Source organism: Zonotrichia albicollis, chromosome 2 (genome assembly GCF_047830755.1).
Source record: "Zonotrichia albicollis isolate bZonAlb1 chromosome 2, bZonAlb1.hap1, whole genome shotgun sequence".
In the NCBI taxonomy this organism is placed as follows: domain Eukaryota; kingdom Metazoa; phylum Chordata; class Aves; order Passeriformes; family Passerellidae; genus Zonotrichia; species Zonotrichia albicollis.
The window spans coordinates 53,188,830-53,208,687 of record NC_133820.1 but is presented as its reverse complement, the minus strand read 5'-3'; the positions used below and the strand labels follow the sequence as shown (position 1 = coordinate 53,208,687).

The following is a 19,858-nucleotide window of genomic DNA, read 5'->3' as shown; positions in this document are numbered from 1 at the left end:
TACCCATGTGAAAGTAACCCCAAACTTGCAATTTTGTGCAGTATCATGTCGCTCTGGGGTGCTTTTAGGATGCTTAGGTGCTTTTTTGCCACTTTTGTTTGTTTGTTTCTAGTATGACCTACATCCCACATCTGATCCTATTTAAATTTGCATGGTAACACAAAAGTCAAGCTAGGCAAAGGTGCAAAGACTTAAACCAAGAAAAAAATAACATTATCCTTATTTTATAACCCAGAGTTACAGCATTTTAACTTTGCTGCAAAAGCATTTATAAAGGGACTGAACAGCTAAAAGAAATATAGGGAAGTAATTATGCATTTTGAAATTGGATTTTCAACAAAAGAATGATGAAAACAGGAGGTTGGATTTTTTTCCCCAAGTTTTCCCATTTCCATAAAATTAGATACCTAACCTGCCATTTATCTATTCTTTGAAAAATTTCCACACAGTGGTAGGAAAAAGATGAGGGAGGAAGACAGCTAATACACTCAAGAGACTAATTTTAAATTCAGTCTCATTAGAATTGCTAGCATAAACAACAAGTTGGCAAATTATATGGAAATTAGAAGGGGTGAATTTTATGTTGGAAAGAAAAGTACTGAAGGCATTCAGTGTAAAATTAAGATTACATCTCTATGAAATGAGAATCTCAACAAAGATGAGAAAAGTGAAAGTTAAAGAGAACAATTAAATAAGGGAATACTACAGGTGTACTTTTCTTTGGAATTGCATCTGAGATCACACTAAGAATAAAGAGAAAAGCAATGAAAAGAAGAAAGTAATCCTTGCCAAACAGTAATTGCACTGACAAATAAGTTTGTTCCTATGCTTATATATTCCTCTAATTTTGAAGCTTCCATTTTGTAAAAGCTACCAGCAGCTTTTACAAAATTGTTAATCCTTCATTAAATACTTTCACATTTTTGAGAGTTCTGAGGGAGTAGATATTGTATTTTTTATAATTAAACAATCCTGTGAGTAAAGAAACTTATGAAACTTTTTTCCATCTGGCTCTCTATGTCAGCCCAAGTATAACGAGAGGCAAGGTCTGCATAATCAGGTTTTGCAATGAATGCATTTACAGCAGCTTGCTATAATGCCCGCTCTCCAGGGGCCAATGACATAATGGGCTAAAACAATTTTTTTAGGGCTAAATGATTTCCTGTCAAAGAAATGTTCAAAGTTCTCATTTCTATAGCAGGAAGCAAAACTGCATTAGGTTCCACTGTAGACAGCCTGTAGCTTACTGCAGCCTGTAGCTCAAGCTGTGATCAAAAAAGCAAAACATCTGGGATGTAGTGAATTGAATGCACACAACATAGACTCTTCTCATGTCTTCTAAATGTCTGAGTCATGTGAGCCTTATCTGAACAAATTCTGTTTCACTATTCACATTCCCAGATGAATCATAAATGTACTGATACAGCATCCTAAATCAGAAAGAATACATATTCAAAAGTACTGAGAAAATACCAGCAAAACCAAACCAAAGATGTACAGAAACTTAAGAGAATAAATACTCGTCTTTTTTTATCTCACATTACATGCCAAGTGTAATTCTGTGAAAACAAAAGGTCACCAATTTAAAGAAATGCAAAATGTTTTCTATCTGATAATTAAAAATGAAGGGAATATTAATGGAGATTCAAAATTTAGACACCTATGTAGATATCAAAAATATAAATGAAAGTACTTCAAATTAGTGTTTTCAAGTAATACTACACTTCAGACTCGTTAGAGAGAAAAATGAGATCAAACATGAAGAACAGGAATTATCATATAATCTATCTCATTCTATCTCCTTTATAATCTATCTCATTTCTAAAACACTCTGGGACTTTGAGACAGGTTCAAACCAGTTTTCCACCAACCTCGGCATAGTGTTAGATGTTTCTTCTATTTAATTGGTTACAAGTCCTGTAGTAAAAGCATGAACGAAAACATTGACTAGGTTTATTTTATAAACATAATTTGCCATCTTGGTAACACTTAGCATTTTTATTCTGTGTCTACAGAGAGTATTATTCCAGTTAAGTTGAGAACAGCATTTTAGAAATCAAATATAATTTTGAGTGTCGTTGTTTCAACACAGATAACAGATTAAGCAACATTGACAAATTTAAAGCAGAAATTATAATATCTTACAATATTACCAAAGAGAAAAATAAAAAATAATTACTTGACCAAGTGCTTAATAAGGATGTCCAGCATCTCTCTGTTCTTCTCTGGTAATTTATGTACAAGTGCATGCACTGCCTCAACTCTGTAGTTCTGATCATCTGACTCTATTAAACAGAAAACAAAATTTTGATAAATCCGAACATGTGCTAAGAAGTGACTACAAATGGCATCAGTGCCTGCATGCTAACACAAACATGCATTAAGAGGAGCCAAACAAAATTAGCTTTCAAATGCTGAGGAAAATTTGATTATATTTATTACACTGTGAAATCTGTATTTCAAGGAACTCGCCTAAAGCAATTACTATCAATACTGGAACCAACAAATTAATGGCAACATTGACTTGATGTGCCATTTCAGTGAAGCCTAAGATTTAATCTAAGAAATACAGATTAAAATAGCTAAAATGATTTTTTGTCTTTTATTCTTATAAAGACAAGAGTAAATGGAGAAATATCTTCAAATTCTAAACTGAAGTAATTAGAAAAAATATCTCTGCTATCTCTGTATCCAATTACTCCATTTGTGAAAAGGAATTCACTTTTGCCCTTTCTAATTTCTCAAGGCAAGCTAGGAAAATAGAGGTCCCTAGACGAGAGGGATGAATGTTACAAAAGAATTATCAGTCGATATAAAACAAACAAACAAACATCTAAATGAGGGTTCAAAACTTCATGCAGAAGACAGTCACACAGAACCACTAAAAAGATCAGAACAAACCACTGGACAGCTTTATCTAGTGTGACTTCTCTGTTTTGAGGGCTGGATCACTGAATATTAGAGCAAGAAGAAAAGTAAAGATAGTGACTGAGGAGATTAGGGGTTAGAAACAATACTACTTTCATGAAAACATATTTATCATTTTACTTTTTACTTACTAACAGCAACAATAAAATCCTTGTGCAGCTTGAAAGTCATCAGTGGTTCTGAAAGACACCTGGTTGTGAAAAAAACCAAATTTTAAATTTAAAATTTAAAACTTAGACTCATAATCTAAGTTTTATGAGTGTGATTATGATAGCCCTCAACATCTGCACGAGGCTCTACTGGTCCTAGGAAATCCAATTCAGTGATGACGGATTACAAGCAGTATAACACTCAGTCATGTACACTGTCTGAAAATCAATTTGAATTGAATCTGGTGTCACCATGTAAGTTAATAAGGAAAATGTTACTTCATCACAGAGCCTCAATGTTTCCTGTCTTCCATATTGTAGGACAGGAATATATACAGCTGCAGACAAGGTGTAACAGGCTGTAGAAGCAACCTTTTGCCCAAGAAAAGGCAAAAATATGATGAAATTTGGGACTGAAATTCTGATGTGAGAGACCTTAAAAGAGTCATCATTTGAAAGGCAGACTGTGAGTTCCCTTACAGACACACACAATTACTGCTTGCTCACTTGTGTCCAAATTTCACAAATATAGTAGCAACAATGACTTGGGCTTCTGAAGATGTATTACAAATTTCTTCAACCAAAACCAATCTTTTCAATGAAATGTACATGACCATTCTGCTACAAATCATAGGCATGTTTTTCCAGGTTAATAGGGTTTCCAGGTTAATAGGTTCCAGGTTAATTTTGATGTTGCCCTTTGTTAGGTGACTTGTATAGGAAATGTAGATTTATAGAAGGCATAGTACACCCACCATATTCTGTCTCTTATCAGCAAAAATGATGGGAGGGGTATTTTATTTGTGAAGATATTAAAATAAAAAAACTATGCTTTTGCTGGGATTTTCATTCAACCATAATGTCATGAAATTTTATGGTACACAGCTTAAGGGATTTACAAAGAAAAGACTGAGCACAACATGCTTTGTTGTTAACATAAAAAAATGTTAATAAAAACACGCAATTGAATTTACAGCTATATAAGGCAGGATATCTTAAAAAGGTAGAAGGTGTGTATTATACATATTCATAGGAATATTAAGCAAGATAATAAAATACTCATTTATTACCATGGCAATGGATACAAGAAATGTATCCAAGAAATATTAACAAGCCAAAGATTAATGGGCCAGAAAAGAAATACTGAAACTGTGTGGCATCATACTTACCTGAGGTAGTTTTTTAGTCCACTTGTTATTGTTTTATTGTCCCAAATTTCCATATCAATATCCATATCAGGAGGTGATTTAGGGGCTGTTAGGAATTTGAATTAGGATTTTGTTACAGTTTCACTTACACATTAACTAGAAAGGTAGCAAAACAGAAGCTACTAGATCAGCCATTTAGCTCAACTAATTATTTATTAGCTACACTAACCACCAATCTGATCAATTTAAATCTTTTCATCTCTGTCAAATTATAAATAAAAATAAATTCAGTGCTCATAGTTAGTAATCATAAACACTAGCTATGCACTATATCAAAGAGTTAAGTAAGCCCAAGTCCACAGAGAATTACTAAGTCAGTTGCCTTAAACATGCAAACACAAGCATCAGAGAGATAAATTAGCAAGAAAAGTGAAAGACTGGAACAAGTGTCTATTAAGGTGAGCCATGATGTGTTATGGAACTAAGCTTTGGAGAACTTGTGGAACAAGCCAAATATATATCAATAAATAGAACTTTAAAGCCAGAAGAAGAAAAGCATTTTTATTAGTAATTTGCTCATGTGCAACATGCAGAAGTGAATACTAATACACACAAGGAACTGCAGATGAATTACTCATTTTAAGAGTGCAAACTCTATTTAGTGGCAGCCAGTGCACATACAAAATTGTGAATATTGTGACACACTCTTCTGAGTGTAGCAGTTGAAGCAAAAAGGATCACAGCCCACACACACTGCACAATGACAAAAGTTCACTTCAGATACTTACAAAATACGGTATTCATCAGCTTTTGCACCTTGGAATTTACACCACCTATTCTGTACAGCCCAAGGATTGTAATACCTACATTGGGAAAACAAGTAGATGAAAAAAATTAAAATAATGAAAATATGGTGATTTCAATAGATGTTGATGCATTCTTGGTGTAGTTTTCAAAACATCTAAATGTATTAATGGCAAACTGTACCATTACATTCTTAAGTACTGCTTTACCCTACTGCAACCTCTTGTGGGATATTAACAAATTCATTCCACTGAGTCCACACCATAATATACACTAAGCATAATTTTACATTAACAAAACCCTTCTCCATGGAAATGTCCCATATTAACAAACAACAAGGAAAATTAAAAAATAAGACCCAAAAGCAGTCTAAAAACACACTGCACATGAACAAGTTTATATTGTCTATATGTCAGTGGAATTACTGTGTAACTGTATTTGCTTAGACCACCATCCCTTTCAAATAAGATGTGATTGACATTTATATGAAAAAAAATATGTATATGTATACTGTTCTAACATACAAATCGAGAATTTATGTTGCCAGTTAAAATTGCCAGGCCTTTTTTAATAGCACAGTTAATAATAACAAATAATGTTAAAAAGTGATATTCAGAACAAAGTATTTAGAACATAGAATCTCTAGGCTGGAAGACACCTTAAAGATCATTGAGTCCAACCCATGCCCTAAAACCTCAACTAAAGCATGGCACTGAGTGCCACATCCAATCTTCTTTTAAACACATCCAGGGATGGTAACTCCACCATCTCCCCAGGCAGACCATTTCAACACTTTATCAATCTTTCTGCAAAAAACTTTTTCTTAATATCCACAGCTTAAGACTTACTTGATTATCTCAGTCATTATTATCTTATTATTTTTAACTGCCTTTTAAAATCAGCAGGGTTAAAATGTCTTCCATTCTCCCCACTTCAAGCCTTAACATTAAAAAATTGCCTACTTTTCCTTTGAAAATGACATTCCTAAATCTGATCTTAGATAACCCAGGTGTTTTGTTTTGAAACCCTCTTTCACCCTCCCTGCTCCAGAAAATAACGCAAGCTCTGAGTCAGCAGTGACTCAACAATGATAACATGGCTGGCTGAGAAATTTTGAGCTTAAAGTTGCACAGAGAGATCACATTTGTATTAGAAGAGATCTGCACACTGACAGCTCAAGAAAAGGCCATCTCATTTTATAGGTGATGATACAGCCATAACTCTCCATTTAAAACTTACTGTGAGTTGTTAGACACCACCTCATTGGTAAAGTGATTATTACTTCCATTTTTTACGTTCCCACTAACAAAAAGGAGTGTTGCTTAACATTAAATGCTGCCAAACATAAAAAAAAGAAAAAAAACAATGTACAACATTATTGAATAAAATTATAGGGGTTGTACTCTACAAAAAAACAGATGTACCAGCAGAGAATGTCAATGTCACTTTTAGGTCTTCTGATTTCACACCTGAAACCAAAGTTGGGAGCTGAGACTCCCTACAGGTATATCAAAAGAAAAGTCAAGTCAGTGCACACAAAGGAAAGACTATAGATGTATGCAGTTGTGTATTAAGCTGTCTAATCAACAAGAAGTTACAGAAAAAAGTTTAAAAATCTCAAATATGTTAAGAACTGTTGTTGGAACTGAAGACAACAATTTGGAGGGCAAAGCAGCCAGATATGAAAAGTCCAAACCAAATAATGGATACACTTCAAAGCACAGATGTAAAACATGTAGAATTAAAAAAAGCCAGATTTTAGAAAGTCACAACAATCCAACACCTTATTTGTGGTTTAATACACACCTCTTGTTTCTACAGCATGAATACATTTCCTCACGAAGTTGAAACCCGCTTCATTTAAGAACACTATAAAAAAAAAGGGTAATTACTCTCCAATATCAATACACAAAATGTTCTGTTTAGCTACACTCCTGCACTAATCAAGGATGCTAATACACAGTTATCCATTACATTAAAAGACCTGTTCTGCAATAGGTTCTTTGTAGATACATCCATAGCATTCACAACCCATCTTTGTAGTCATTCTGTACCATTACAAGCTCAATATTCTACTGTCTCTCAGCAATCAGTAGCCTCTCTAAAGATACAGTTGAAAGCTGCTGAGCAAAATGCTTTTAAGAGTACAGGATCTACATTATGAACAGAATATATTCATTGTTTTTAATACAGCAATGTTCTTTCTTCCTTGCATATGCACATAATCACTCATAAAATGGTAATGTAGGAGAACAATCCTTGTTACTGAGTTTAATTAGTCATCTTATTTCAATACCCACTGCTCTAACTATCTAAATAATGATCTTAAAACAGCATATTTGTCACCATTAAAATAAACACCATCATAAAAAAAAAGAACAGATAGTGGCTTAAATTTCAGATTTTCTGAGTCTCAAATATACCTCCAATGAAGATGTATGTCCAAATTTTTCAAACTTCTTTCTCTGAGATATATTACTTGAATTAGTTTGATATCTTTGTGTTAATACACGATAATAACCAATGTGTTAATACAGTGTTAATACAATTATGCACACAAATCTCATAGTACCTTTAAATACACTAATTTTGTTACTCAGTGTATGTCTAACAGGTGCATATACATCTCAAACTAAAAAGATGTGATGGACCAAGGCGAGTTGTATGAGGTACAACAAGGCCAAGTGCTGGGTCCTGCAGTCAAGTCCCAAGAACCCCAGGCAGCTGTGGCTGGAAAGATGCCTAAAAGATAAGGACTGGGATTGCAGGCAAGCAGGAGCTGAACATGATCCAGAGTGTGCCCAGGTGGCCCAGAAGGCCGATGGCATCCTGGCCTGGCTCAGCCAGGTGTGGCCAGCAGGAGCAGGGCAGTGACCGTCCCCCTGTACCCAGCACTGCTGAGGCCACAGCTCCAATCCTGTGCTCAGTTCTGGGCCCCTCAGTGCCAGAGAGACATTGAGGGGCTGAAGCCAGGGAAGGGCAGTGGAGCTGGGGAAGGGTCTGGAGCACAAGTGCTGTGAGGGGCAGCTGAGGGAGCTGGGGGTGCTCAGCCTGGAGAAAAGGAGGCTCAGGGGGACCTCATCACTCTCTGCAGCTGCCTGACAGGAGGGTGCAGCCAGGTGGGGTCAGCCTCTTCTCTTAAGTAACAAGCAACAGGACAAGAGCAAATGGCCTCCAGTTGTGCCAGGGAAAGTTTAGATAACCAACAAAGTTATTCCACAGCAATAGAACTAAAATAAAAAATAATCTTTCTCCCACACATATCAAGAAACTGTAACATTACAGAAATCTAGCAAGATATGGCAACTCAAAAAAGCTTACTTTCTTCCTTTTTGCTAATAATGGCAGGCAGTGTGTAGATCTGTAAAAAAAAAACCAAACAAAAAAACAATCAAACAACAACAATGCAATAGAACAATATTTGTGCTTTAAATCCTTTATTGCCAGGTTTGTGAGGAGTTGCAACATGCTATGTACTAGATTACTGCTAAGGAAATCCCAAGCTTCCCTTTCATGATCTCTTGACATTTACTGCTCAAGCACACAGCTGGGTTAACAGGTCTGTGCTACCATAATGCAACTAATGCATTGGAAATCAGATGTACTGAGACCAGATGAGTTAGATTTCAAACCAGCTTGTGATTATAATTCCTGTACTGGTTCAGGCCAACAAGAAGCATGTAAAAACACTCATCAAGTTCATAAAACGGATCAGCCGCACTTTTCCTATCAGATACAGGTCTGATATTAGTCTCAAACAGTGACTACTTTAAGAGCATACAAATAGTGGGAAGAAAACGCAGACAAGTCTCTCAGTACTTTCAACATGTGTTTCTCCTCTCTGCAATCCCTTCTGAGATGGTACCAATTGTTTACTCTAGGAAAATGTCCAAAAGATGGATGTTGTTTACCACTGTAATAACAACAATTTCACATATGTTATCTGAACCATGAATCTTATTAGACAATATGCTATTGTATTACTTAAAATAGTACTAATTTAAATGCCCTAACATAAAATAATGATATATATAAATGTAGTCTTAAACTAATAGACCTACTTTTCTACTTTGTAGTTATCCTCACTATGTACTTGCATTAGTGTTTCACAAAGAAAACAACTCTATTGGTATTGTGACAGAGTATCTGAAATGTATACTAGCTTCTTTCTGTAATATGTGATTTAGAAAATTGTAAAATGAAAATGAAAAAAATATCCTTACTGGTTCCTTTCCATCCATAGCTTCAAGCCAAAGTTTTCGGTTGGATTCTGAAAAAGCTTGTAGTGTGATGATTCCAGGTCTGTCAAAAACACACATTCACTGAAGTTACTGTTTTTCTCAAACAGTATCCAAAGTCAGAATCCACATGCATAGTGATGTGAATATAGAAAAGACAGACAGAAGTTAGAGAAAGTTATATCAGAGCTTCTGATATAACAGAACACTTTTGAGCTAGGTATAAAACACATCTTTTTATTTTTAAAGTTTGCCAACAGTCATAAAACAATTTTTAGGAGAACTAATACAAAAGTCAGTCAATTTATCATAGTTTAACAAAAAAATTAATTCAAGATTTCTCTTTATTCCCAAGATTGGAAAAAATACTTCTAGAAATACCACATACCCGAATCTTAAATATAGGAAATCAATTGTCATGTATCTGATATAATTACAATATCCAGGAGTAAGTGGAAAAAATTGTGGACATAGTTTTCAAGTAAAAAGAAAGAATTACCATAAATTTCTGAAAGTAATAGAGATTTTTACAGATTATACTTATTAACAAGTATTTACAAAATATTTATAAAAAGATTTATGATCTGCTTCTGAAAGAGAATAGTCAGTTTTGCTACAAGTTCCATGCTGTATCTGCATACAAACGTCATGTAGTAAAGACAATACATATTCTGTGTAGTGAATTTAATTAGAAAACCAGGTCTGAACAAAGAAGTACTAAGTCTTGAAAGGCTAGTTTGTCTGTATACCAATATATTGGTAAACATGTGTTCCTACTACAGGAGTAATTATTATTTGTTGGTTGCAATCACTTTCAAATTGTTAACAAAACAGAGACAAACCTCTCAAATACTTCAATATCAAAACAGAAACGTTTGTCAATTGAATCTGTCTTTCTCCTGATGCAAGATTTTAGCTTGAACATTTCTGGTGAGCTTGTGACAAGGCCATTCTACAAAACAACAAAATGGAATTAGCATAGGCAATACACTTACACATCTTGGCTTCATCCTAAATTTAACTGCATGAACAGTCCAAAAGAACATAGGTTTAACACAGGGATTAAACTTCTTTAGGAATATTTACAGTACATTAAGACTACATTTAATAGCTTTCTGTCTTATATTTTTTACTTAATAATTGTATTTCAGAAAATTCCCTAAATTTAAATCTTACAAACATCTCTGAATATAGCTTGATTACATGCATGTAAGGTTGAAAATGATGTAATTCTGCCAACTCTCACATGCAGATAAAAAGACTTTCGAAGAATAAAACTGACTAACCCCAATTCTGTACAGCATGATTGTGAGACCTCACTATAATGTTGGCAAGGCTGACACAACTGGGGATTCTGGGGAATGGTAGGAAGCAATTATCACTCCTGTCTTCAAATTGAGCAAGGAGAAGGACACAGAATCATAGAACCATTCAGGTTGGAAAAGGTCACAACTAAACCATCTACACACATTTTAAATACTTCCAGGGTTGGTGACTCAACTACTTCCCTGGCAAACTGTTTCAATGCTTGACAACCCTTTTGGTGAAGTAATTTTCTGTAATACCTACCTCCCCTAATGCAACTTGAGGCCTCACATCTTATGGGAACTATAGGGCAGTCTGCATCACCTTAATCCCTGGGAAGGTGATGAAGTGAATAATTATGGAAAGCACCTCCAAACACATTAAGGACAGAAAGGTGACTGGAAGCAGTCAGCATGAATTTAATACAGGAAAAATCATACAGGATCAACCTGATAGCCTTCTACAATGTGTTGGAAGGCTCAGTGTGTGATGGAAGAACAATGAATATTGTTTATCTCAACTTCAGCCATACTTTCAACACTACATCTTGGACTGAACACTGCCTGAACTGCTGAGCTCACAACAGAAGTATAGCTGCAGCCAGACACTAGTGGTATGTCCATGGGGTCAATTCTGTTCAGCCTGAATAGCAATTAGCCCATGCACCAGGACAGGATGAGACTGACAGGATAGAGAGCAGCTTGGCAGAAAAGGAATTTCAGGTTCTGGTGTGCAACAAGGTGACCATGAGCCAGCAATGTGATATTGCTGCAAAAAAGGCCACCAACCTCCTGGGATGCATCAGACAGGCTACTGCCTGCAAGTGGAGGAAAGAGATCCTCACCTTCCATCCAGCACTGGCGAGGAACACCTAGAATGCTATGCCCTGTGCTGGGCTCCCTGGTAAAAGAGAGGCAGTGATGTGCTAGAACAAGTCCAGCTAAAGGCTACCAAGGTGATTAAGGACTTGGAACACAACTACCTGAAAGGAAGCTTTGCAAGGTGGGAGTCAGTCTCTTCTGCCATGTCTTCAGTGAAAGAACATGAGGGAGAAGTCTTAAGTTGTACCAGGGGAGGTTCAGGTTAGATACCAAAAATAAAATTTTCACTGGAAGAGTGGTTTGGCACTGAAATAATTAACCAGGTGGAGTCACCATCTCTGAAAGTGTACAAGAAGAGCCTGGATGTGGCACATGGGGATATACTTTCGGGGTGATTATGGTGGTGCTACATTGATGGTTGGACTAGGTGACCTTGAAGGTCTCCTCCAACCTTAAAGATCCTGTGATTTGTCATATGAGAAGAAGCTGAGAGTCCTGGGACTGTTTGGTCTGGGGAAGAGGGATCACATCAGTGACTGATCTACAAATACTTCATGGGAAGGAAAGTAGGCTGAGTCAGATTCCTCTCAGTGGTGCCCAGTGGAAGGGTGAGAGGGCACGGGCACAAACTCAAATACAAGTAATGTGTATTTGAACTTAGAGAAAGTATTTGAACTTTAGAAAAAGTTTTTTATGGTGGTTGAACACTGGAACATGTTGCTCATAGAGGGCTCCATCCTTGGAGATATGTAAAACCTGACTGGACACAGACGTCACCAATCTGTTCAAGTTGACCCTGAATTGAGTTTATATTAGAGATCTCCAGAACCTCCTTCCAAACTTAATCTATTCAATAATTGTGTGCAAATGTGATAAATTTCATATGCACTTACAACAACCACATTAGAGAAGTTATTTAATAATTGATTTAAATATGTTTCTAATGAAATATTACTTGAATATTTATCCATGCTATATGATACATGCACTGCTTCATCTACAAAAACAGCCTTATCTGTTTGCATTTTTTCTTTTAGCAGTTCCTTAATGCTTAATAGAAAAGATGGAATATACAGGTCATGTATGTGTTCATGCACAAGTAACTCACCACTTTTCCACCAGATTTTGTTTCAGCTATACTCATTGTAAAAGTTTTTGTTCCTTTGTCGTAAGTGCAATAATGTTTAACCCATGTAAATCCAAGGGGACCTAGAGTAAAGAGAGATAGTATCAAAAGTAATTGTCATTTTACCACTATTACACTTGGAATTAGAGTAGAAAAATGAAATAAAGTAGCATCCACGTGCAGCCTACTCCTTGTTTTTTAATCGGAAAATGTTGTTCCAGTATAATTTCCAAATACTGCAGCTTGATAATATTGCTCAATAAAGTTCCAGCAGACTGACTTTCTTTAGCAACTGGATAGGTAACAGCATTCTATTATAGTAACAAGGCAGGAAAAAGGCAAGAACAGACCTGAGGAGTTTCCAACAATATTAACAGCAAAGTGTACAAGAGACAAATGATTCACATGTGAGTACTCACCACATAGAGACACCTGACAATACCTGAGTGTTCCCTCTGCCACATTTGGGACTCAGAAAGGATCCCTTCCCCTATCCCCAGAAAATGATGAGGTGGCATTGAGTAAGGACCCAGTCATGCCCAGCTCCTGGCTACTTGCAAAAATTAACCCTATCCTGTCTAGAATGAAGACAAAAATAAACCTCGCCTTTAAAAAATGGTATTTTAAATTTTAATTGCCTTTTTTTTTTGTGTGTGTTTTTCTTTCTTAATGTGAAGAATGAAATAAAAATGTTTGAATAAAACCCTAGTAGTTTTACTATAGATACACAGATTTTGCCTTCTCAGTGTACCCACAAAGGTGGTGGTTATATGACAGACTGAGTAAGTCATGTAAGTCAGATGTCTGTCAATCCAGAAACATAGCTGTGGAAATTTATATGGCCTGTTACGCTGACTTTGAGAAAGCTCTCCTATTGCCTCTGTTCTGGAAGAAACTAAAGTCTGCAATTATTCAGCATCAGTTCTTCCTTTTGATAGCAATTCATTACCTCTTTTAGCACATTATAAGATGGATGAGCACTCTCAAAGCAGTTTTAGATGAGTTAAGAAGTCACCTATTTTCATTAGAAAATTTAGCCAGACATTTGTGTAGCAACTTTAAACTTCTTACTCTTGGCCATCCAAGAAAACAATTTACGGACAAGTGCCATTTTTTAAAAACACCTATATTTGCCACTATGCATATCAGTAATAAATATATACAAAATTTACTCTCAAGAAGAGCAAACATTTAACCCAGTTGATCACAATTAGCAAGGACCTATAGGATAAGGGTTATAGGCAAGTAAACTTGCATGACAAGGAATTATACAACTAGTACCTTTCCCAATATAAAGTGAGTACAGACCCTGTTACTCCAGAATAAACATTTCTTTTCAGTAAAAAGATGTCAAGCTGGCCTTTCACTATTGAATGTGATGAATGTATTGAAGCACAGCATGTGCCTGGTACTTCACTCCTTTTCTCCCTCTCCCGTTAGCACAGCTCAGTGTAATTTCCACTTAACACAGATTTCTTTTATGATTATTAATCAATTAAAAAATAGACTGTGTTCTTAAAATTTGCAGTGCTACTGAGGATAAAACTGGCTGTGGTTAACTGTGGTCAGATGGCACTTAGATGACCTTTTCTTACATCTTTGATTTCCATTAAGCACATGTTCATTTAAGATGGCTGGGTCAGTGAAGGTCTCTGGTACAAGGTGCTCCTGATGGCTGAACTAAAGGTCCTGTTCAGGCAGAGAAAGTACAGGAAACAGAAGAGATCCAAAGCAGGGTGCTGGGAGTTTGCAGCAAGGTGCAGGGCAGCCAGCCAGAGCAGAGCTCGCTACCAGTCAACCACTGGGGCAAACAACAGCATGGACCTTCCTGGCTGTACTTACGTTTCTCCTGCACATAGAGATAGCCTTCCATTGTCCACTGACTTGGTGGTCTGTAATCTTGGTTGGCTGATTTCATTCTCTGCATGAGTCTCTCCACTTCCTGCCTAGTGCTTTCAAAGTTATTGCGAGTCTAATACCCAGAAAAGGAAACAAACAAAACCCCACATCACCTCATGCAAGTACCAAAATAACAATGAACAACTAATTACAAATAATGCCAAGGAGACTGTAGTGGAGACCCACGAAAGCATTTGCCAGAGACATAAAAGAGGGAGAAAGGGAAAAAATGCAATAAAGAATAATACTTTTCACTGCTAGAAGCCTGGGAATAACCTAGTAATGAAGAATTCAACTTAGGCACACAAATGTAAGGAAAACATAGCTGAGAACAGCACCACTGCTCTTTCTGCAGGTCACTAATCTCAGACAGGAAGTCATCTCATCTCTTCAAGTTTGCTTACAGAGTATTTTGCAGGCAGATACAGGCTTTCTCTCTGTACACTCTGGGATTCTCAGATAGGTATTTGGCTAAACTAGAAGCTGCTAACAGCTTAGCCCGAAACCTGAAGTAGTAAGGTCCACTGAAGCACTTTAAGTACAGTGCAGAAAACACTAGTTTGGATTAAAACCAGGTTAATGAGCCCAGACAGCTGCAGTTTCTACACACAAGGAAGAGACGAATTGTTTGTGTATCCATATCTGCAGTGAAAACACAGGTGCTGCTGCTTAGAATAGTCAGGTTACTGGCACTGCCATGATCAAGTTCTGAGTTGGCAAACACCACAGTTCAATATAAAAAAAATGGGAGGTAAGAAACACTCACAAGTGGCAGAACTATGCCAAAAGCATGGAAGAAGTGTGCCTGTCCTAAATATTGCGTGTGTAACCAGGCATGTAACAAAGCAAACAATTATGGTATTAAGGTGGGTTGTTTCTATATTTTCTTATATCTATATGCATATAAATGGCTACTTGCTCTTAGTGAATTCAGTGAGACTAGGGTTTCCCTCCATGCACCTAGCATGGGATAACAGAAGAGAATTATTGAGAGATGCCAGAGCTTTGATTGATTAATATCAGATATTGAACACTCTGCTCCAATAGGTCAAAAAAAAAAAAAAGAATAAAGATTTTTGTAACGTTTCTACAGAGTCATCTATGGACTCAAATCCTCAGCAGTCAGAAAAATGCTCTCAGGACTTTATACACCAGTGAATACTTCCCCTTTTTCATGGGCCATTTGTGTAGTTAGTTGCACAATAGTACAAAAGTATACATGCTCAATCTTGGTTTTGAAGCCAAACACTGTTATTAGAGAGGGAGGTAAAATTCTAATCTGAGCTTTTCTGATTATGTCCTTCAGACGAAGTATCAGTTCAGATCAAATTTAAGAGAGGTCATTTTGAAGCCTTCAAGAAGAACAAGTCATTGAAGCATCGTCCCTATTTTAAGAGCTTGTCTCCATCTATTAAGTTTTTAATTACTACTTTTAAGCAGCCAGGTCTTTGAATCAAATCACAGAAACCAAAGCCAAACAGACACACCAAGTATGCCACTGGCCAGCTGAAATAGTTAAAGTGACAGCTGGTCCTGTTAGAACATGGTGACCTGTTAAGAGCTGCTGGTCTGCTACTACTCTTGTACAGCTGTTACTGCTCCTGCTCTAACCTGTACAACATTTTTAAGAACAGCAACAGCAGTTCAGGTAAACTATTCTTCAAGACCTGAATACACAACACAATGGAGAGGAGTACTTTTGACAGCTACAGACAGGCTGAATGCACTTCTTCCTGTCCTCAGTTTGTCTTTACCCATATAAATTATTTCACTTCAATCTGATTTTGGGTGATACTCTCAATGACAAGTACGCAGAGAACCCAGCTGGCTGTGTGAAACAGTGGATCTAGATCTGGAGCCAGAATTTATACTGCTGTGTAATTGGAGTGATGTACTGATCCCCACTGTATCTTCATGTATATGTTTTCTGATATATAATTAAAAAAAAAAAAAAACATTGATCCTCCTGACTAACTTCAATCTCCCTCTACTTCTGTAATTTATTTACAACTTCAAGTTGTGCTGATATAATAGTTAGAAAACATTAAATCTAAGTATTTTTTAATTAATATCGAAATTGAAAAAAGTTCTTTAATAATTTTGCTTCTGTAGAGACACGTAGAGGAAATATATGATTACTTACAATGCCAGTTTTGGTCTGTGCTGTGACCTCATGCTCCTCTCAGACCTTGCCATATTAAAGTTAGTAAATCTCTGGACTGAAGCACATTTTTCACTCTTTCAGTGAAACTGCTGTGCAACAACACTGACCCCTTGTGTCTTTATCTGAAAGCATCTTAGTAGCAAACGATGTGAAAAACACAAAATTGGAAAGGAGAAGCGACTGGGATTCTCTACAGAGACCATTTGCATTTTGATCCAAAAGCAAAAGGTTAATAATCTAGGAAGTTTAGCCTTATTTCCTCAAGCAGCATTTAAAATGGGATCTATATATATGAACAAGACATGCAAAAGGGCAGATGGAGCTACAAAAATTTGTGGTATGTGTCTTTTCTTGAAAGAATGAAGTAGACTTAAATTTAAAAGAAATTTTGTTCTGGATTTTGATGTTACTTTTCAGGAAATATGTGGGGCTTGTCCAGTACTGACATGTTGAAGTTCACTTTCTGCCGTAAAAGCAGGGTGTTTAAGCTTTGCTTAAAATCAAAGTGTGTACTTACTTATTTGTAAGTATATTTTGTACCTACTTATTTGTATATCCTTGGAACTGTAATATGTGAATTACACAGTGAAACAAGTATACACTTGTATAAAGCAGTTATGATGGAAAAGTGGAAAAGTATGTTGATTAAGTGTATTTTAGCTATCTCTGATAGCTTTGAATTTTTTGGGCAGTTTGTGCCCAAAATGGGATCATATATGGCTCTGACTACAAAATCCAGACTAATTTACAGCAAAAGATTCATCTGCTCTGTTGAGTGTAACTCTCTACACATAAAGATTCTTTCTTCTGGTGAAAACTAATGCTCATGAGAGCTGCTCACCATGGAGGAGCGTCCCACCTATTCTGCAATGGTATAGAGAATGGCTTCCCAAGACTGCTTTATATACAGTGGGAAGTTAGCAGACAGCAGGACAAACTGTATCATTCTACACAAGCTGGAGCATTTTTGGTAACTCCACTTAGTCCAGAAGACAGGCCTCATTCTCAAGAAAGCTTTATACAAGTTTAAATCTATCTGGACTGCTATGTTTTCTAATAAAAACTTGGCTGCTGTCCTGTTTTTCTTGTTCTTGCTCCCAAAGTTTTGATCTGGAAATCACAAATTTACTATCCAAAGTCATTTGTTGTCAGGAATCTTAATTACATTGACCTTATAAAAACGATTTTACTTGTCTGTATATGAATTTGATTTCAGCTTACCAAAACATTGCAAGATTTAGAATTTCAATAAAGTGCTATAAATCTACTTTAATATCCTAAACTGAAGTTAGTAAATTAAAGTTAAATTACGTAAATACAAATCATCCTTACATTCTGCAAATTGAACTGCAGTTGCTGCTTGTATGGTGCAAACTCCTGAGCCAGTTCATATCCTTCATGGTAAAATGTAAATAATCCTTGAAGAAAGGCCAAGAGCTGAAAAGGTAAAATTGAGAAGCATTATACATTTTTAACTCCTGGAACACTGAGTGCTTTTACATGCAAAAGCAAAGTTTTGCTGAGAAGGAATACATGACGAGACCTTAACAAAAAGAAATGCTATACATGCTTTTTTGTAATGAAATTGTCATTTCCAAAATAATTTAATTCAGTATCTTAGTAATTTTATCCAGTATTTCAGCTGGAGTCTTTGCTGGTGTGCATTTCTCAAGTTTAAAATGTCAAAATTCAAGCGTTTTTACTTCAAAATATTCTTTCACTTTCTTCACAGTAGTTGCTTGGTCTACAACCTATTTTCCACAAACTAGACTCTAGAAAATATGTTTTGGATAGGTTAGCACAACACAAGAAACCCAGACTATTTCCTCCTGCTCTGAAAGAAATGCGAACTCTATTTGGTATGATTAACTCCATCAGAACCACCATAGCCTGCATATACCCAGCTGCAGAATTCTTTTAAAGTTTGCTTTGAAACAATGCTCAAGTAGTAAAAGGTGCCACTAGATTTCAGCTCTTGAATTAACTCATTCCTGCCATCTCTTAGTTTTAAAAGCCTTCTATAACTGATTCTGCTTTAAATTTTAAACGCGTTTTGATATTGCTATAAGTCACCCTACCTGCTGTTAAATAACAAGCATTTAATTTCTTATCATACACTGCTTTCTTGGTCTATATAATTTAGCTTACTGAAGAAAGGTAAAGAAAACAAAAAAAAAAAAAAAAGAGAGAAATTAATTTGGATTTACAATAACAGAAATTTTTAACAATAAAAAACAATTGCATTAGTATATTACGCCATTATCATCTGGGCTAACTAACTGGCTGTCCAGGCTGTCATCTGACTCAGTAAAGAACCACAGGTATTCCAGAGCATAATTCTTTTCCCTTTTTCAGACTTCTCTCTCAGGATGGAATGAACGATCCAATGGAAACATTTATCTCTCTTCATTGACTACTGAAGTGGTCTAGACTCAGCCAACAAAAATGCCATCGCTCATATTTAAAGCGCTTGCTTTGTGTTACCAGTACCATATATTACTCTAAGTGGAATAGTGTAAAGATGTAGTTTTTACTGTTCTTATATTTTCTTTAAATTTACTCTCAGCCCTACTTGAAGAATTGTAGCAAAATTGTTCTGCCTCCTCTCTGCCATTACTCTCTAGGAGACAACTGAGAGCCTATTTACCTGCCTGCTCTTTGGCTGCATTAGTAAGTTAAAGCAGTTGGAGGTGAACAGTCCATCAGTGCGGACACAAATATAAGGTATGGCTGGGAGAAGGACTCTGCCCTTGGTTTTTATTGCTATTGCAGGAGCAGAGGAAAGCCTGGCCTCAGGCAGAGATGGTGCATGCCCATGGCTGCCCTGTATGCCAGTCATGGAGCCTGAAGAACTGAGAAGATCTTTGGACAGAAAAAGCAAGTTTTTGTTGGGGCCTCTACAGTGGATGTGAATTCCTGAACCATATTCCACCATCAAACAATGAAGGCCATGCAATCTCAAGAAGAGGGCTCCATATCTTGTGTAAATCAATCTCACCTTAACATGATTCATCTGTCCAGCCAAAATTATTACCTCAGCTAAGGACTGGACCCTGAAATTATTATTATTATTAAACTGATTATTCAAGTGTTTCCGAGGAAGGTCCAAGTACAATAGTTTATATAAAAAACCTCCAATTGTGCAAACAGATAGAAAGAGCTCTATAATTTTCTGTAATTCTAGACTATAATTCTAATTCTGTAATTGTGGAAATAACTACTTATATGAAAAGAAAGAAAATTAATCTTACTTTTTATGAATAAAGTACAAAATAC

At 36.2% G+C, this 19,858-nt stretch overlaps 1 protein-coding gene across 1 annotated transcript in view; it reads right to left on the bottom strand.

The window, feature by feature from the left end:
* Positions 1–19,858, bottom strand: part of ARHGAP42 (Rho GTPase activating protein 42) — a 139,393-nt gene that overhangs the window by 16,396 nt on the left and 103,139 nt on the right. Inside the window, exons 7-17 of the mRNA XM_005482595.4 lie at positions 17,915–18,019; positions 14,362–14,491; positions 12,502–12,602; positions 10,110–10,219; positions 9,253–9,331; positions 8,351–8,390; positions 6,836–6,898; positions 5,014–5,088; positions 4,247–4,331; positions 3,060–3,118; positions 2,180–2,285 (exon numbers count right to left, since the gene is read on the bottom strand). Coding sequence (XP_005482652.2) covers positions 2,180–2,285; positions 3,060–3,118; positions 4,247–4,331; positions 5,014–5,088; positions 6,836–6,898; positions 8,351–8,390; positions 9,253–9,331; positions 10,110–10,219; positions 12,502–12,602; positions 14,362–14,491; positions 17,915–18,019 — 953 coding nt within the window. The remainder of the gene's footprint in view (positions 1–2,179; positions 2,286–3,059; positions 3,119–4,246; positions 4,332–5,013; positions 5,089–6,835; positions 6,899–8,350; positions 8,391–9,252; positions 9,332–10,109; positions 10,220–12,501; positions 12,603–14,361; positions 14,492–17,914; positions 18,020–19,858) is intronic.